We start from the raw sequence: 18822 nt of genomic DNA, 5'->3' as shown, positions 1-18822 counted from the left end.
GAAATGATGGAAAATGCTTATGTTCCACCTTCAGTTTCCCCACTATTTATTTGTTTTGAATACAAAGGGAAACAAGAGAACGGAAATTTATTTCTGCTGTTTCATTCATGTCTCTCATTGCGTTAAATTGATCTTTTGTTATCATTGCTATCTTGGAAGGCATTTGCAAATGAATTTCAATATGTTCAATCCTGCAGTTTTTACTTTTCTGCCTTGAAGGACAAAAACGAATGTGTACACTCATGCGTAAAATCTCCCTTTGTATAAACCTACCAGGTTGATAGCCAATTATATAATCTTTGATATGGAAGATGACACATTGATTTTTATCTAAAGCTTCTATGAAAAATATTAACTGGAAAAAGTGTTTACTTTCTTTTCTTTTTTTTGCTGAGTGTACATGTACCCCTTTGTTTTAGGGGGTGTTTGCATAGTCAAAACACTAAATACCTACAGAGAGAGGGGAAAGTATTCATGTATATAACGTACAGCAACTTGGGCAATAAAGGAGAGGTAAAGTTAAGGAGCACCCTGCGGTTGAAGGGAGTCCCTGTGGTTCGAGCTTATCTCAATACACGGTGTGCAAGCAAAATCCAGGCTCGAACACTACAGGGTGTTACATCTGTTATTCCATGTCAGCATTATTTTGCTATTGTGCATTCATGTACATGAACTACATTAATGATGTAAGAACAATCTTACCAAGAACAAGGATTACACGAGTTCATAGTCCATGATTTGAGGCCAGTTGACGGAGCTTATTTGGCCTGCTTCAGAGGAGCTGTCGAATGGGTCTTTGTATAGCAGGGTGTTGCAGTAGCCACCATACTCATTTAATTCTTCGTGTCATCAAGTTCCCTTGGTGGACTTTTGTAGATAGGCATGAACGGAACTCAGTTTTGTTCTTGCTTACCAAACTAAAAATCCTCTGCAGTCAGCATTGCTGTGATACAGAACCTGACAAATACATGTACAGTCTTTGCTAGCTTGACTATAGAGCAGGATGCCTTACACCACCACTTGCAGGTAACCTCAGTAGGGAAATTTCATTCCATACTTGATCTACTCGCATCTCTTGCTTTAACATCTCCTCAAAAGAATCAACCTGAAACCTGCAGAATTATTCTTCTATGGTCTCACTTTCCTCATCTCCAAGCACCTGTGGATATCTCTCGGCAAAGTAGAACCACTGCTTCAGTTTTACTTGGTTTCTCTTGGACACATCCAAAAGTTCAGCATAGGGATAAATCACTGATGATTGCTGTATCCCTGCTTCTGGGTGCTGGAGCAACCTTGATGCGTGAGCTGTAGATAAGAGATGGCCTTGTATGTGTGTCGTCCAGGAAGTGGAGCTCGGGAAGGGAATGCGGATGGGGCTAATAATACATTTACTTAAAACTATAGACACCTGTTGGGGGTTTATGTTGTGCCCTTATCACTTTGATTTCTGCTACTTTTTTTTTTTTTTACTTGAACAGACAGTTTAAAAAAAATGCAGATTCAGACATGTATATCATAAGTTAGTGCTCTCACTCCAGAACGATCAGTGCTGTATTTTTATTTGTTTATTTATTTATTTTTTTTTTGGAAGTGGGAGTGGTCAGACAGGAAACGATGTTCAAGTGAAGTGTGCGAAACAATTAAAAAAAAAACAGGTCTGATGTTACAGAGATAATATCCACGCCATTCGAAAAGAATTCCTACTGAAAACAAACGATAACTTTTTTTTTAATGTTCCCATTATTTTTGACCTCACAAATGACTACGATATTTTAGATTTGATTACTGATTCTATTTTGTAGACACGTCCGTCATACAGTTATGTAAATTGATTTTATTTATTTATTTATTTATTTATTCATTTATTTATTTATTCATTGAAGATTTCATGCATGTTCACAAAATAGGAGTGCATACAAAATGTATGCAAGTACATCTCATATAGCCAAGACAGAATATAAACGATAATATATACGATAAGTATACATTGATAAGAAGCAGTTACAGAAATAGTATACAACTCTAATACCCCTTTCCCGCTGCCCGTCTCGGTGAACCACCGAGAGGTTCCCCGGTGAATTCACCGGGGAACCTCTGGGTGAAAGTTTCAGTGCTGTCGTTTCACACTGCTCTCGGTGAAACTTTCCCCTAGACGGGTTTTCTGCTCGCAACGTGGGTGATCTTATGTACTTGAGTTCTCTCTTAATTTCTAGGACTTAAATTTTAAATCTTTCTTACGACTTAAAATATTTTAAGTCTTTAAGACTTATTTTAGGTGGCTTCGATTAAAAGTTGAGTGTCGAAGCTGTTCGCAATCTAAATCTAACAAGGACTTAAACTTTCAGCCAATCAGATGACTTGTAAATGACGTCATGCGCTATCTTGAACCGCCTAAAACCGGAATTGGCGCTGGCCGTCACTTTGCTTCATGCGATGCTAGATAGCGTAGTCATAATACACACACATTCAGTGCACAATATGTACATTGCACATGTACTATAGTACTTGTACCTATCGACCATTTGCAAACAAACGCTATTGACTCGAACAGTTGAGTTGGTCTTGAAGGCAGAAGTCATGCAGGCCGGAGTTTTTTGAGGGCATGATCTGACGGAAGCTTGACCAAGTTGCTTAAAGGTGAGCATATTACTGTATGAATGCTTAAGAATGTGTTTGATAACTCTGGGACTCAGTTACCAAAGATAAAAGATGTTAAGATGTGCTCTAACCGCCCTACATTTTTGGCGAGTTTGAGCCTTGCCGCTGTATACAGCGCTGTCCATCCCTGAAGCGCCAGTGCTAACGTTAGCTGTTCATGGCTAATGTGTCTATCCAAACATTGTAACAAGTTACATGTAGGCTAACGTTATACTAGTATTGTGGGGGCTCTATTTCGGTGAAACTGCAGGTACAAGTGTAATAATACAGGGACTCTTATAAAGCGCCCATTCTACCTAATGATTTACGATGTTGGTGTCTTGACTGAAAGGTAAAGCTATGGGTATGGGCATAACACAGGCTACTGTAGCGTAGGCCTAACTGTCGTCTAACACTGAGTAACAGTAACAAGCTAGTGTCAGTTCACCCCTTCCTACACTCTTGTAAGGTTTAATTTATCAATTTCTACGTAGAAAGGCACAGTTCTAGGCCTTATCATGCCCCACTATGCTGTGATAAAATGTAGGGCATATGCTGTTACGTAGTGTTAGATGGGTTTTATTTTTAACGTTGTGTTTAGGCAGGGAGGTGCTCCCTGGTTTAGGCCACCAATAGTACGTAGACCCTATGGGCGCTACAATAGAACTGCGACCAGCCCAAACACGAAGCCCCCTGTGTGATGAGCGCCCCAGGGTTTAGGGCGCCAATGTTGCAATGCCAGTGCAGTGGCGTCAAGCTCTGAACTGTAAAAACTTCTATCGCATGGGCCATATTGGCTGACATCACCAATTTCCATTGACTCCCATATTGAAATAGGGGGTCTACAATTAATAAACAGTTTCTGTTCCATTGCATGACTAGGTCTACTGAGTCTGATGTCACAATAAACAATTACCTTTGGCGTGTGCACTCAACACTCTTACTATCAAGCGTGCATCATGTCACTCATTTTACTGGAATAATCAACTTCAATGCTACTTGCACTCGGCTGCGTACATGTGTATGTATTGTGAATGTGCTACTGATTTGCATTCCATGAAAATACTTCTACTATTATTACTACCACTCAGTAGTAGGCCTGGACACCTAGGCCTTATGGTTGCCATTTCTGCACTGAATTCAAGACTCTTTCTTGAACTAGTAAGTCTGTTAGTGTTATTGTTGAAGGCGTTGTATGAAACAAATAATGTATGGGATTAACTCGTGCAATGGAACAAGATTTTGCACCTGGATAAAGGTATTCTACTCCAGTCTTTCTCTTTGTAGCATAATCAATGTGGTGATCTGTGTTTGAGTAGAAGGATCTAGACTTAAAAATTCTACAGATCTACACTTCTGGCTGAGATGTATGCATTAAGCATCACATACACCAGTGAGAGAATGTAGTGAAGTTTTACAATATATGAGGCCTTTTTTTTATTTTTTACTTTTAATATTTTTTAAGATAAAGGGAATGCAAATTATGTGTTATTTGTATAATTTGTACTCCAAGGAGTACTCTGTCAGGACTATCCCTTCTTGGTGTTTAGATATGCAAGACATCCCTGGTATTTCTAAAAATTGATTTTAACGATAACATCTGAAACAAAAATCAGAGATATCTGTCTCATTTTTTCCTCCAGCATGAAATACAACCCTCGAGACCAATAAGAAATAATTAATATTACATAAAAATCTAGAAATGTGGCTATGGCGACCGTATACCCCCGAAGCATATTTGTTTTCTTCCTTCTTTTTTTTTGTCAAGCGTTTCTGTTTTTCATTTTCCACTTCCTTATCACTGATATTTCACAGTTTTTGTGTTTATTTTCAGATCAATGCAGACTTTGCCCAGTTGTACCGAGAAAAGTGCAGGAGATGGTGAACAGATGGGGGCCATTTTACGTCAATAGAATCTTGCACTTGCCAAGCGAAACCACCCTTAGTTGCAAGACATCGTAAGAAGATGTGAAGACATGGATGGAGACAGTAAGTCCTTCCGCCAATCCTCATAGATCTTGTGGCATTGATTATAATTACTGGAACAATTTCTGTCCAAAGTGTAAGAGTAAAACTTACTCATTTGTTTATGCTTCATTGCTATTACACCTTTCAGGAAAGTGAATGTGTACGAGTTTGCTCTTCATAGACTGATATTGATAATAAGTCGAAAACGTACTGAATGTTAGGGATTGTCAGAGCTGATACAATACGTCATATCTAATATGTTAAAGAGAATGGGTGAAATACTTACAGTTGAAAAAAAAAATTGTATTGTGTTCCATTCTATAGGAATTTTGTGGAATGTCACTACTTGCAGCGATGCTTCACAGACCCAACATCCCCATGTAGAAGAAAGGGAGAGGACCTCTCGTGCTCCCGAGGGATGCCCAGCAGTACATGGTGCAGAATGACTATGTGCCTGTAAGTACAGTATATGCTTAATGTTTATAGACTTGAAATCAGTTTATGATCAAATCATTGAGCTTCCAATTTTGAGAATTATCAATATGCATGTTTCATTGGGCTTTTAAGTACCAGCTCATGTTTAGAGAAGAATATTTGAGCTTCGTATCTTACAAAGCAAGACTCGTGTAGAATCTGCATGTACTCAGTAACAGGTAGAATTTAAAAATCTGAATTTCTCATGCTGTCGTGAGAAATGCAAAGTTTTCTTCTCTGATATATCAGTGTTTTTGAAGCGATTCTTCTCAAACAAACTTTAGAACATTCAGCAATGAGTATTGTGTAGGGGTATCTACCGTGTTTTGACAGTTTTCTTTTAAATTCATTAAATTACGGATTAAAAATGCATGCTGACTTCTATTGATTTGTAATAATATGTACATCAAATATCTTATGAGTCTGGAACATGTAAATATCAAGTAGGCCCCACCCCGATGATGGCAAAAAGTAATCTGATTTCTGGGAATTTTTTTCAAGGCTTTGAGGTTTACCAGATGAGACAAAATGTTTTAAAATAATATGTTCGAAATATATCAGAAATATTTACTTGTACATCACAAACTAAAAGTTATGTGATGAATATGTTATTAGTACATTGTATTTAAGATCAATATGTAAAATTATATTTTAATATTTTTTCCCTCCAGAGTGCCCTCTCACTGAGAACTTAACTTCCCTCTGTGTGATGCAAAGTTTATTTGATAATAATTGTAGCCTTTGTCATTTGCTCAAACGATTCAAGTGAAATTTAGTTCGAAATATCAGTAGTGCTATACATGTTTAATCTCTTTTCAGGTAGGAACCAATGTTCATGGCATTGCTGATGCAGAGACTCCAACCCCAGCCCCAAGCCTCTTCTGATCTGGAGATTCTCCCACCTGAAAGCCCTAGCAAACGGGAAACGCCAAGTTGATCCGCGCGAAACGTATACATCACGAGCGAGAAGCGCGAAGTTCAGTGATGCTAAAGATGCCACCTTCAGCCAGCCCTGCTTAGTCAGATAAGGGAGTGACTAGACGTACATCCAGTATTTTCTCATCCTGGACAAGACCATACTAAGTCCAGGCTGGAGATGACCGGAAGCAAGAATGTTTCCTTTAGAGGTGCTATCATGTATGTGTGTACCTCACTTTTGCATTTGCATTGCTACGTGAACATTTAAACAATATTTCAAGTTTTTATACATGTCCAGTTTCAATTTATTTATTGTTCATCTTTGGCTTGTTTTCTGTATATTATGTCTGGTTGATGATGAAAAAAAAAGTAATGCCAGATCCGCATTGATTTAAATTGAAAGAAGAAAGTTTAAGTTCCCCTGAACACTTTTGTAATTATTCAACGATTACCTAATTTTCATCACTCCCACAGTGTTGTTAAGCCATTGTCCATCACATTTATTGAGCGCTGATTTGTTGCTATTTTCATTATGACGTTGTGGCTAAACACTTTAATATGTAACTCTCTATTTATAAAGAAATAAACTTTGGTTTTCCAGCCAAAGTATGTGCTTGAACCCACGAGGAAAGATAGATTCAGCGCAGATGGGCACCTTAAACAAATTTAGAGCATTTGACTTGAAATTTGGCACACATGACCACTATGGTATATAGATATGGAAACAATGTGGTGAGCAATGCGTTGCCATGGTAACAGCTTTTTTTAAACCAAAAAACATACAAAAATATTGTGGATTCAGCTAACTTCCTTTAGTCTTCGAGCATTTAGCTAGAAATTTGGCACAAAAGACCACTGTGGTATGTAGATGTGTAAACGTATTCTTTCGTAAGTGTCGATCAATGTGTTGCCATGGTAACGGCATATTTTGAATGAAAATCATACAAAAATATTGTGGATTCAGTTAACTCCCTCACTCTTTGAGTAATTGGCTTGACATTTGACACATGCAACAACTTTAGCATATAGATGTGCAAACTTTAATCTTTCATCAATGGTGAACAATGCGTTGCCATGGTAACAGCATCTTTTCACTAAAATGCATACAAAGATATTGTGGATTCATGTAACAACCTCAGTCTTTGAGCATTTAGCTTGAAATTTGGCACACCTGACCACTATGGTACGTACATGTGCAAACTTAACCTTTCGTCATTGTTGATCATTGTGTTGCCATGGTAACAACATAGTTTGAATGAAAATCATACAAAAATATTTTGGATTCAGGTAACTCCCTCAGTCTTTGAGCATTTGGCTTGAAATTTGGCACATGCAACCATTGTAGTTCAGAAATATGCAAACTTCATATTTCATCATTGTTAAACAATGTGTTGCCATGGTAACGGTGCATTTTCAATGAAAATCATACAAACATTTCGATTCTCCTGTCTCTGTTTAGAGCATTTTGGCTTAAAATTTGGCACATGTTACCTCTACATTACCTAGATGTGCAAAAAATCTTTTGTCAGTGTGGAAAATGTGTTGCCATGGTAACAGTATATTTTGCATGAAAATGATACACTAATGTGAATTCAACTAAACCCCTCACCCTTTTAGCATTTAGCTTGAAATTTGGCACATATGACGGCTATGATATAGGGCCTATAGTTGTGCAAACTTCATTTTTTTCTTAATGTCCAACATTGTGTTGCCATGGTTACACAATTTTTAGTAAAAACCATAGAAATCGTCAGTTTATTTATCTTGCTCATTCAGTTTTTGAGCACTTGATTTGAGAGGTGGAACAGTGCATTGCCATGGTAATTTTTTTCTTTATTAAAAAGTAAGAAAAAATAATCCTGGTTGAGCTAATTCCCTCAATTGTGGGTGGGGGTATATTAATCACAATGAGTGATAATTCTAGTTAAAAATTCAGATTGCATCACTTCAACATAGTGCTTTGTTACGAGATATGACATCAAAGTAATTAAGAAACTAGTGGTCCATCTCACTTGAACAGTCTCTTGAGATGGTTCCCTGTCATCAGTTGAGATGGATTCTTAAATATCAATAGATTAAGCAGGAATTTGTATATTCTTTTGTCAAACATTTTGTCTACCAAAATGCAGTATGGAAATGTACTTATGTAAATCCATTTCAGACAATCGATATTCAAGGAATTTTAGAAGTAAGTTTAGAATGTTAATTGTTATTTGAGCTTCTTAATGTTTTAAGGTGAATTTACTTCAGAGTTTACATAGATCTTGCTCCCTATTGTTGTATGTAATACAGTTTGGATTCAATTGTAAATTTTCCCTACGGAATAGTGGAAAAATTAGGGAAGTCTGGTAAGAAATAAGGAAATGTAACACGTTTTCAGAAAACATTTCTTGACTAGTCCGTATGAATATGCAAATACATGCAGGTGAAAAGTGTACAAATATTTTGAAGGAAAGACATCATCAATTCCCTCATTTGGACGTTCATAAAGACTGGACAAGATCTGTTTTCTGGAAATGTGTGAAATTGAAAAGAGGCATATCTTCCTTATTTCGTAGCTGATTTTCATAGTCTTTACACCATTCTGTGTAGGGAAATTTCTTCTCTTTTCTAATTTGATTACACTAATTTTGGCCTTTACTTCCCTCTTGATTAAATTTATACTATGCATCATTCCAAAAAATCAAATAATTCTTTAAATTGCATGCATGGGACGTACAAAGCGTGTAAATCTAAACGTCAACTTAATGGAGGCTGTATTGTTTATTACACAGCATCATTTCTAAAATTTAAGTTATTAGAATTTTTATATAATCTTATATTTGTTCATAGTTTCCATCTTACGACTTAACGATGCTCACCAGGGAAAGAAATACATAAAATGAAAGTGAATCGAGTCGTATGGAGTCATCTTGCAAGATTTAAAAAAAAAGTGAAAAAAAGTAATCTATTTGGCAATGAAGGTTCCAGTCGTCTAGTAACTTGTTTACAGAACACAGTGAAAGAAGCATCAGTAACATGAATGTGAAGATGTGACCATCTGAGACTATTGCAATATATGCTCTGTTTTCATCATGTCGTATTTCATTTTTTTCTGGAGCCTACATGTGTATGACAATCATCTGTATATTTTGTAACTTATCGATGTTTGTGAAAAATGCATCAGTTTGATTTTGTTAAAATAAATAGACCTTTACATGTGAAGAAAGTGCATCAATTGGCTGTCATTTTCAGTAGTCTGAGTTTAAATCCATGATGGATTTATTTGAAATAAATCCAAGGAAGGCTTAAAATAAGTCTTTCGTCGTTTAAATCCAAGCTGGATTTATTTTAAAAACAAGTCTAAGAAAGATTTAAATGTAATCTAATAAGACTTAAAAAATAAATCCTATAGACTTGAAATTTAAGTCGAACATAGACTTAAATTTTTAAATCCTAGCTAAGACTTACTTTTAAGTCCTAAGGTTTTGTCTGTATTTACAGTCCGCTAGGACTTAAAAAAATAAATCCTTAGGACTTAAAAATAAATCCTAGAAATTAAGAGAGTTTGTTGTGCATCTGCGATTTGGTTTTTTCGATCCCATGTTCGGCAAGTTTTCGGAGGAGGGACTTGTACGCGGCAGCGTCAGCCGACGTCCCGCTCAGTTCTTCGTTCACTGCTGCCTCGCTACGTAATTGAAGTAACAGTCTCTCTTCGTCTTTGGTCCACGCTCCAGCCATTTGCAAAATTCCCTCAAATTTCAACAGCACAAAACGTCAACGGATTTCTCCTGCACACTGTAAACCCAGCACTTGACGAGAAAAGCACAAAATACGAAAAAATCAAGCAAGAGGCGGACTGTATCAGACTTAAATGGAAGAGTTAAGAGCTAGACACTAGAGGAAGACGAAGAAGGAGGAAGTATCAAATCGATCAAGTACACTGTAAACCTATATCAGCTTTGTATACACGGCGTGCTAATTAAACAATACAATGCACAGCACGATGCAAAACAATGCCGTCGCACTGTGAACGCCACATTGCACACGAAACGACATACTAGCCGGGTTTACACGTGCAAATTAGCGGGATGACGATCGCGATCGCCATCCCGAGTTTTTTGGCGAGCGTCCACACGTACCAAATTAGCGGGATGGCGATCGCGATCGGTATCCCGCTAATTTGGCGAGCGTCCACACGTACCAAATTATCCCGCTAATTGCCGATAGAGACAACAACTATAGTGAGGTTCACACCTAAGTCCCTTTACCTTAAGGTTTTCTAAACCTCGAGGTTTTGTAAACCACGAGGCACTAAACTACAAGTTAGCGTAGATGTAGACGCATGTAGTTTAGAAAACCACGACAAAACCTTAAGGCGAAGACACCACGACAACACCACAAGATTTCTTAGGGTGCTGTCGTGGTTTAAGCGCGTAGTTTAAGCGCGCTGTGGCAGCGCGCTTATACTATGACAGATGTGAACGGAGTTTTGTTAACCACGACGCTCAGTTTTTTCCACAATAGTGCGCAACCCTATGGGCAAACTAGGCACCCCTTATTTTCTATCGTAGTTATGTTTACCTCGAGGTTTTGCTAACTGCATGTAGGTGTGAACGGCATCGAAGTTTTGTCGTGGTTAGGGGAACGCATTTTTGCGCTCGTAGTTAGTATAACTACAAGTTTTTGGATAGGTGTAGACATGGCTAAAGCCTGCAAACTGGGTCACACAGCGCCCTTCTCTATCACTGCTTGCGCGCACTTACCTTTGTCTATTGTCTTTTACGCGTCAGTGGTGTGGTTCGCGCGCTGTTGTTGTTGTGCTCCAAAGAGGTGAAGGACCTCTTCGCAGAGGCCTCGCTGTTGTGATGTGCGCATTGCATGATGGGATGTAAAAACTCGAGATTGTAATCCCGACCGTTCACACGTACCAGCGCGGGGCCAATTATCCCGCTAATTGGCGAACCAGCGCAAGATTTCTTGGGATTAGCATCGCGATGCTTATCCCGCTAATTTTCGGGTTTTTTCTGTCCACACGTGCGAAAAACTCGGGATGACGATCGCGATGCAAATCTCGAGATTTGTATCCCGCTAATTGGTGTACGTGTGAACCCGGCTACTATGTAGTGTCGTGTGTATGTTTACAAACACGAATTACTAGTACCCTGTACTTGGGAGGTCGAGTGCGCGCTAGCTAGCTGAAAATGTGTGCATGACCAGAAACAAAACATGACCTTTGACATAATCTGCATATTTTCCCCGGTGTTTCACCGAGACAACCTTTCACGCTGGGCGCTCTCGGTGAACCACCGGGTGATTTCCCGTTGAACTATCGGTGTTTACCCAGGACGCTTCTCGGGTAAAAATTGCCCAAAATTTCATCGGTGTTTCACCTAGGCTTCCCCTAGGTTTCAACCGAGAGACCTTTCACACTGCGGGGTTCCCCGGGTGCCCCCAGGTGCCCCCGGGGAAGATTTTCTTCAGCGGGAAAGGGGTATTACATTATTCAAGGTAACGAACACGCAAAGGAATTGCAACATAAGCTTAAAGCTTGAAAATCGTTGCAACCCCCGTGCACACAATCTATATGCTTGCAAGTAGTTTAAATGGTGAGTTGGGGGGGGGGGGTATTTACAAAGAGAGGAACATGAGGGGGGAAAGAAGAAATGCATGTGTGGTGTCAAGTCATTATAAGCAAATTACATGTATACTGATTAAATTTCTCATAAATCCCATTCAAATGTCGATTTCAGGGGAAATATATATGATCACAGCAAGATTAATAGTTAATAGTACCCAGGAGTTCAGCGTGAAGCTGGTGATAGAATATTTATGATCGACCTTTTGAAAGTAACTATTTTTTGTAAGTTACGAACATGCTGAGGTAGCGCATTCCAGACATCAGGACCGCTATGTCTGATTGATTTATAGGCTAGTGCAGTACCAGGGTTCACTAAATGTATATCTGATGCTTGTCTCGTGGGATACGAGTGAACTGCACAGTTAGTTGAAACATTGTCGAAAATGAATTTTACCCCAGGCCTCGATCCATGTCAAGCTGCTGCTTATGATCGCAGTCTCCTGCTTTTCTGTTATTATAACAGCTAAAAATGCCTAATTCTAAAATCAATTAATGATCCCCCTGTTTTAATTTTTTTCTTTTCTGAAATTCGTTTTATTGGAACGACATGACATACTCTGAATGAATAATCAATTTTTATTTATATGATTTACAACTGTTAATTCAACGATTCGCTTCTGATTTTTTTTTTGTGAATTATATTATGCTACACGTCTTATACATCGAATACTGTCATGTTCATAGTGTGTGTGTGTATATATGTACTTTGAATTAATTTGTAAGACAGTATGCTGGCTTATGCGTTGTGTAATGTTAATTTCTAAATATGTGTATTCTTTTGTTATGTGTGATTTGGAAAAAGGCAGAAATAAAACCTAACCAAACCAAACTAATTGGCAACAATTTGAAGTTAATGGGCAATATCGTGTTTAGGGATCTGACGTTTGAAAGCAACTCTCATCAAATTATGCCTGTAAGCACAAGACGGTATCTGGTTTAAGGGGAAGCTCTTCAAACCTCTTTTTATTTTGAACTCTGGCCAGATATGTGTTTGATGCCCCTATGTTCAGGTTCCATCACGCCATCCAGTGTGAAAGCCAGGTTTCGAGTTTCTGAGCTCGTTCATAAAGTTCCAAGTCAAAGTGTATTCACAGGCGTACATGAAGTCTACCACGATTTGTTTTCAGCCATGGTCCTTGAATTGATCGATTGAAGTGATCGATTGAGAATTGTCATTGGAAGTGGAAGTATACAAAAATTATGTCCATCATATTTATAGATCAGATATTTAATTTTGTTTCTTGGCTATGAACACCTTTCTAAGTCTGTTGTGGAGTTTTTTTTTAAATATTTTTTTTACTGTTTCCTGTTTTTGTTTCATTTTCTATTTTTCTGTCGTGAATTCAAAAGGTGATGGGGGATAACAGCAAGCGCAATATTACACCTTCAAAATTATTGCTTGTGAAGTTCCTCTTTCGGAATGATGCTGTAGATTTGAGTTCACAATGCGGGCACGGTATATTATGGCTAATGATTGTATATTGATGAAACATGATGATGAAAGCTTCCTGCATGGGATATCAACCACGGTATTCGAATAGGGCCCTTGACAGTAAAGATAAATGGATAAGTTATTGACATGCATGACACATTTGAATACACTGTACCACAGACAAAATCTACAAGAACAGGAAATGCCAAAATGATCTGACACCAGTTTCAATTTTCATTATGTAAAAGGCCGAGTGCCAGGGCCAGACAGTTGTAAAGGTTCCCCTGACATCTACGTTGACTTCCACTGATACGAATAACCTTAAACAAATCAGAAATCTGTTATTTTTATGCCTCCGCCACGAAGTGGTGCCGGAGACATTATGTTTTCGGGTTGTCCGTCCGTCCGTCCGTCCGTCCTTCCGTCCGTCCTTCCGAATTTTGTGGACAGCGTAACTAAAAAACCTTTCGAGGTATCCAAATGAAACTTGGCATGTATGTGTATTAGGGGGTGAAGTTGTGCCTATAAACTTTTGGGTGCACATGCTCAAGGTCAAAGGTCAAAAGGTCAAGGTCAAATGCGTAAAATTTCACTATTTCCACCATATCTATGCAATGCCTGAAGATATTTTCTTGAAACTTAGTGTATACATGTATTGCCCAATTAAGATTCTTTGGTGAAAGTTTGGGGTCATGAGGTCAAAGGTCAAAAGTCAAAAGGTCAAGTAAAAATATCAAAACTTTACTTTTTTCTCTGTATCTTGGAAATTGTTCAAGGTATCTTCATGGAACATAGTATATATACACATGTACTGACTGGCAGTGAATATCTAGAGAATTTAGGGTTCATGGGTCAAAGGTCAAGGGCAACACTTCACAATTTTACTATTTCCCTCATATTTATGCAATGCCAGCAGGATTATTATTTTTTTTTACACTTGGTGTATGCATGTATAACCTACTCTGGAAGCTATCTTTTTTCTTCTTTTTTTTTTGTTTGCCTCAAAGGTCAAAAGGTCAAAGATCGAGGGAAAGTGTGAACTAACTTTTTCCTCCATATCTTAGAAGTGGCTCAAGTTATCTTGAAACTTACTACATATTTATGCATGTTGTGCCTGACAGTGATGATCCTATGAATTTAGGGTCAAAGGCCAGATGAAAATGGTAACAATGAACTTTTCATTATAGAAATTGCACTTTTTCTCCATACCTTGAAAATTACTCAATGCATAAACTTATAAATGTGTCAAAGTCAAGTTAAAGTCCTTAAATCCCCAAGTACATGCTCTCCTATTCATCCAATTAAACCTATGTCAAGGAAGGTGAACATTCAACACATTAGTGACAAACTTGTCATTTTAATATTTTGCCAATTTTGTGAAAATGTAATCACACATTGTCTACATGTACTATAGACCTATTAGGAGAATCGTGCATTATGGCGGAGGCATACCAGTCGCCTTAGCGACATTTCTAGTTTCAATCAAATGCACTTCAGGGATTTTTTACTGTTTTATTTCTAATTTTACTGTACAAAATTATCTCCGTCCGAAAACATATATCAACTCTCTTGATGTCAACATTGGTAAAGTCAGGTGAAATGAGCATCACAACGTCGGTTGAGAATGATAAGCGCGTTAAGTTGCCACAAAACCCAATAGTGTTCGAGACAGCTTAAAGCCCTTCTCATTCTCAACAGACGTCAATGTCTAGTATCCAATGTCTAATGTTCACTTTTCGGTGACATTAGCGATACAGGTGTGACTTACTGACACTTCAGAACATTTCGCACGCCCAGTATGTGAGCTGACGCACCTGGTTATGGCAAGCTACATACAATAACATTAGGTATTGTGCTATTTATTTCAGCTTACTTGATTGGAGGAGACATCACGAGAGGATATCCACGCGTTGGACTTCGAATGTTATAAGAAGAATGAGTCTCAAATACGCCATCGGTAGATCCAAAAAGAAGGTTTTTATTCACAAATAAAAACCTTGTTGGATCTATATAGAAATGGCGTATTTGAGACTCATTCTTCTTATAATAATATACGTATATATATGTATATATATATATATATATATTATATATATATATAATAACGATATATTTTTGAGGGATGTGGCTTAGTGCTGCAGAAAATACCAAATGAAATGCATAAAAACAATTGATGCAGACAATACCTGCATTGGTGACGTGGGGACCTATATTTATTTTAGCAAAAGTCATCAATAACAGGAATCGTTGCATTTATGTACTCGGTATAAAAAGCGTTCTTCTGCAGATTATGAAGAATATTAATTATTCTAGTCCAAGGCCGAAAATATCTTGCGCAGTATGTAATATGTTGAATAGATGTCGGGCAATGACAGAACCGATTAGAGAAGCCGAGTATTTGTATTTTAACTGGTCGAAATTGGAGCCCTGCAATTTGCAGCATGAAGGCAAGCGCTTGTTGATATAATATCAAGATGTCAGTAGTTGTACAAGTACATTGTATAAGGTAAAATGATAGATTGAAAGTTTGAAGTTCAGTCTTGTATGTTGGCTGATGCTTAATGATGGCAAAGGTGTATAGGTGTAAGTTAATCATTCATATTTGAGTAGAAGAAAAAACATGTTTGTAATGATTTGCAATTCACACTTATACCGTTCAGTAAGGTGGCCATGCGCAGTACTGCACTGTGCGTATGTACACATTTACGAACACAATTGATTCAACATGTCATGCTAGGCTGCACATAAAGATGAATGTAACGCATCGGGTTGATTTACTTTATGGGCCTGTCCGTGTGCAGGACATTGTCTGAGAGCTACTAGGAAACAATGAGATTGAGAGATAAAATGAGGAATAAGATCTACACATTATTCAATGTGCAAACATTTATGCTGATTGTATAGCTGCATGTAAATTATATAGGTAATTGCCAGTCGAAGAAAGAGTATACGAGACAAGTCAGGTTTGATATGGATTTGCTTTATTACCCAATTATGAAAGGACATTGGAGCATATAGGCCTACTATATTTGTGGACAAGACTAATGTGCACACACACACAAAAAAACCACTAATTCTTAACCTTATTGAGTGAAGTGAGTAATGATATAGAAGAAAGATTAGGACTAGGTAATTAAAACTTGGTCAGGCTTTTAATTTGATGGACATACAGGGTACAAGTTGTTTTTCCAATGTTTGTGACAAGCCAGTACACTATTCATGACGCACTATTTCATCTCAATTTATGTCAGATTTGTTATTGCTGGTTTCTATAATCAAATTGCAGATTTAACCGCTTGCATCTTACTTTCCAGTATATGCATGGTCTCTCAATTCGGCCTCATTGTGGTCAGCAAGCATATTCTTAAGATTTAAGACTTTAACGTCACTTACAATGTATACAACTTCTCCACTATGGACAAGTGAAAACGTTGAAGATGATGCTATTCATTAAACAAATACATGTATGATGTAAACTTATAAGTCGAACATCATTTGGTTTCTTGTTGTGAGTAGTGTAGTACGTAGTGTTTGTAGATACGAGGAAGACTGAGAAGGCACTGGTCATGCTGATGAGGTAATTTCGGAGTCATATCGAAGAAGTTGTGTGTACATTTGCGAGATAACCATTTATTAATGTACTATGGTATCCTTTCCTCTGTTTGTACACATAAACTGCTGTGAACAAAAGACACGCACATACCTATTTCGTTCTATTTGTTTTCAAAGAAAGGAAATACTATTCTCGTAGTCACCAGAGCTGAACCTGCCTCTCGTTGAGTCTTTCTTTGATAATATCATCAACGCGGTGAAACCAGTTCAAATATTGAAACATCATAATTATAGGGCATGTGTCTTGAAATACCGTAGATTACAACGGCAAATTGTTGACACCATTCTCATTGGTGAAACACCACTGTGTTTTGATAAGCACTGGGCACACACCTTTTACAAACATGAGGAGACAAGACAGGAAGTTGTGTCAGGACATGTGAAAAATACAGCGCTTGCGATCTCATCAGTCTCTGGTATCTCGTGACATGTTCACACTCAAATTTCGTTTGCACGCTTACATTAGACATGCAATTCTCAGTACCACTGTTAATACTGTGGTATTTCGGAACATAATTTCGTGGTGTAGGCCTATTCCGTGATTATGTGCCTTCATATTACGCAACACGGCGACATTTTTAACCATAAATATGAATGCACCTAATGCCGTATAATATTCACCATGTACCTTGACAAATGCACAAATTTATGATACAAGACAGGTGTCGAAGTCAAACCTCAGAGGCTTTCCGTTGTTCTGGTCCACTGCTGTGAGAACTAATTTAGAAAAGTTGTGTAATGATATCGTATTAAAACTGTCTTGCTTTATTGTCAGTTGGTGCACCGTGGTCGTTGCAGGCTGCGTACCCTTATTTCTTGTGATGCTTATTTCAGTTGATTGTTTCAGCTGAGGACATAATGCGAAGAAAGAAAGTTTCTTGAGGGATGGAGCGCTGAATACGCGCAGAAAATGAAAAATCAAATGAATTAAGCCAATGAATGGATATTTCAATCAACCAATTCCTGCTTTTGCGATGCGAAGCACTATTTACATATAAAACTATCAGAAAACATCGTTGACATAAGAATTGGATGTCAGGGGTCCTTATATCCGATTAGTGGCCAGGTGAAGTAAGTCCAAACAAAAATACAAACACACACACAGAAACAAATTCTAAAAGACCAAACCACTATTTGCAGGTGCGCGTTATTTCTACCATAATATGATTATCATTCTTTAACGATAATAATGATAATAATCATAATCATAATTATAATAATCATAATAATTGTAATAATACCCCCTAACTACAACACAATATTACTATCATTGTTATTATCATCATTATTGTATCTTTATCATCATCATCATCATTTATTCGGTTTAATTTTCGGAGGACAATACAGTAATCACAAAAATACAAGCCTCATTCAAGAGTACATGTATTACCCTTCCCCTGATTTGCTTCCCTGAATTGCCGAGCGGAAAAAAAAGAAACCTGTCAGGAATAACTATGGCCCTTGGGCTTTTCCAACCAACGTTATAGGAAGCGCGTCTGTGAATATCCCATATATAGACAATATTATTGTGTACATCGATAAAACAGTTATGATAACTTCAGACTGAAGACGCCAATCGAGTTATGGAAAAAAAAGGAGAAACTAAATCACACACACACAAACACAGACACACGTACGCACACACAAATGACAAGAGTACGCTCTCAATTTCATATAAGTTCAAGTGTTCTTCACTGTCTGTCTCTGCTCTCACAGCGGCCTACATGTAACCGTAGAACTCCAGCGTGATGCAGTTGCAAAAGAATACTGAATTCCCTGTCCATGGCATGGTGTGCCCGGGCACCTCTATCAGTCGTTTTATCAAAGTAATGGTACTTCAGCCGCACCTTCTGATTATCTTCAAAACGATAAGAAAACGGCCAGAACCCGTAGAGGGATATGTCATCACATAACTGAACAGCCAGCGTCGCCAAATAAAATCCTGAAAATGGAGCGAGTTGAATGAGGAGATGGAGGATAAATTGTAGAAGAAAACAGTACAGAATCTCCGATAGCTTTTGTACTATACTTTGTACCAGCATAAAATCCTTCCTCACTGTAATATTCAAATGAATAGTTTCTTATTTCTTTGCTGTATTCAATTACAATGTTGTTTGGAAGCGTAGAATTGTTTTACACCATCCGTAAATAATAGAGATTT

The 18822-nt window shown here is 37.8% G+C and overlaps 1 protein-coding gene and 1 long non-coding RNA gene across 3 annotated transcripts in view; one reads left to right on the top strand and one right to left on the bottom strand.

The window, feature by feature from the left end:
• The first annotated feature begins 4498 nt into the window (after positions 1 to 4498).
• On the top strand, positions 4499 to 6180 carry LOC139717424 (uncharacterized). Its single transcript, XR_011709968.1, has 3 exons — positions 4499 to 4626; positions 4930 to 5061; positions 5899 to 6180. It is a non-coding gene; the product is annotated as an uncharacterized lncRNA (long non-coding RNA).
• Positions 6181 to 16078: 9898 nt separating this feature from the next.
• LOC139717423 (CMP-N-acetylneuraminate-poly-alpha-2,8-sialyltransferase-like) overlaps positions 16079 to 18822 on the bottom strand; it is a 44497-nt gene continuing 41753 nt past the window's right edge. For both annotated transcript variants that reach the window (XM_071628922.1, XM_071628923.1), the window contains one exon: positions 16079 to 18603. In XM_071628922.1, coding sequence (XP_071485023.1) covers positions 18353 to 18603 — 251 coding nt within the window. In that variant the 3' untranslated portion in view covers positions 16079 to 18352. The remainder of the gene's footprint in view (positions 18604 to 18822) is intronic.

The sequence above is a fragment of the Diadema antillarum genome, unplaced genomic scaffold, assembly GCF_040938485.1.
Source record: "Diadema antillarum isolate AM-2024a unplaced genomic scaffold, OU_Dant_1.0 scf00000075, whole genome shotgun sequence".
NCBI lineage: Eukaryota > Metazoa > Echinodermata > Echinoidea > Diadematoida > Diadematidae > Diadema > Diadema antillarum.
This window is presented reverse-complemented; position numbering and strand designations above follow the sequence as displayed.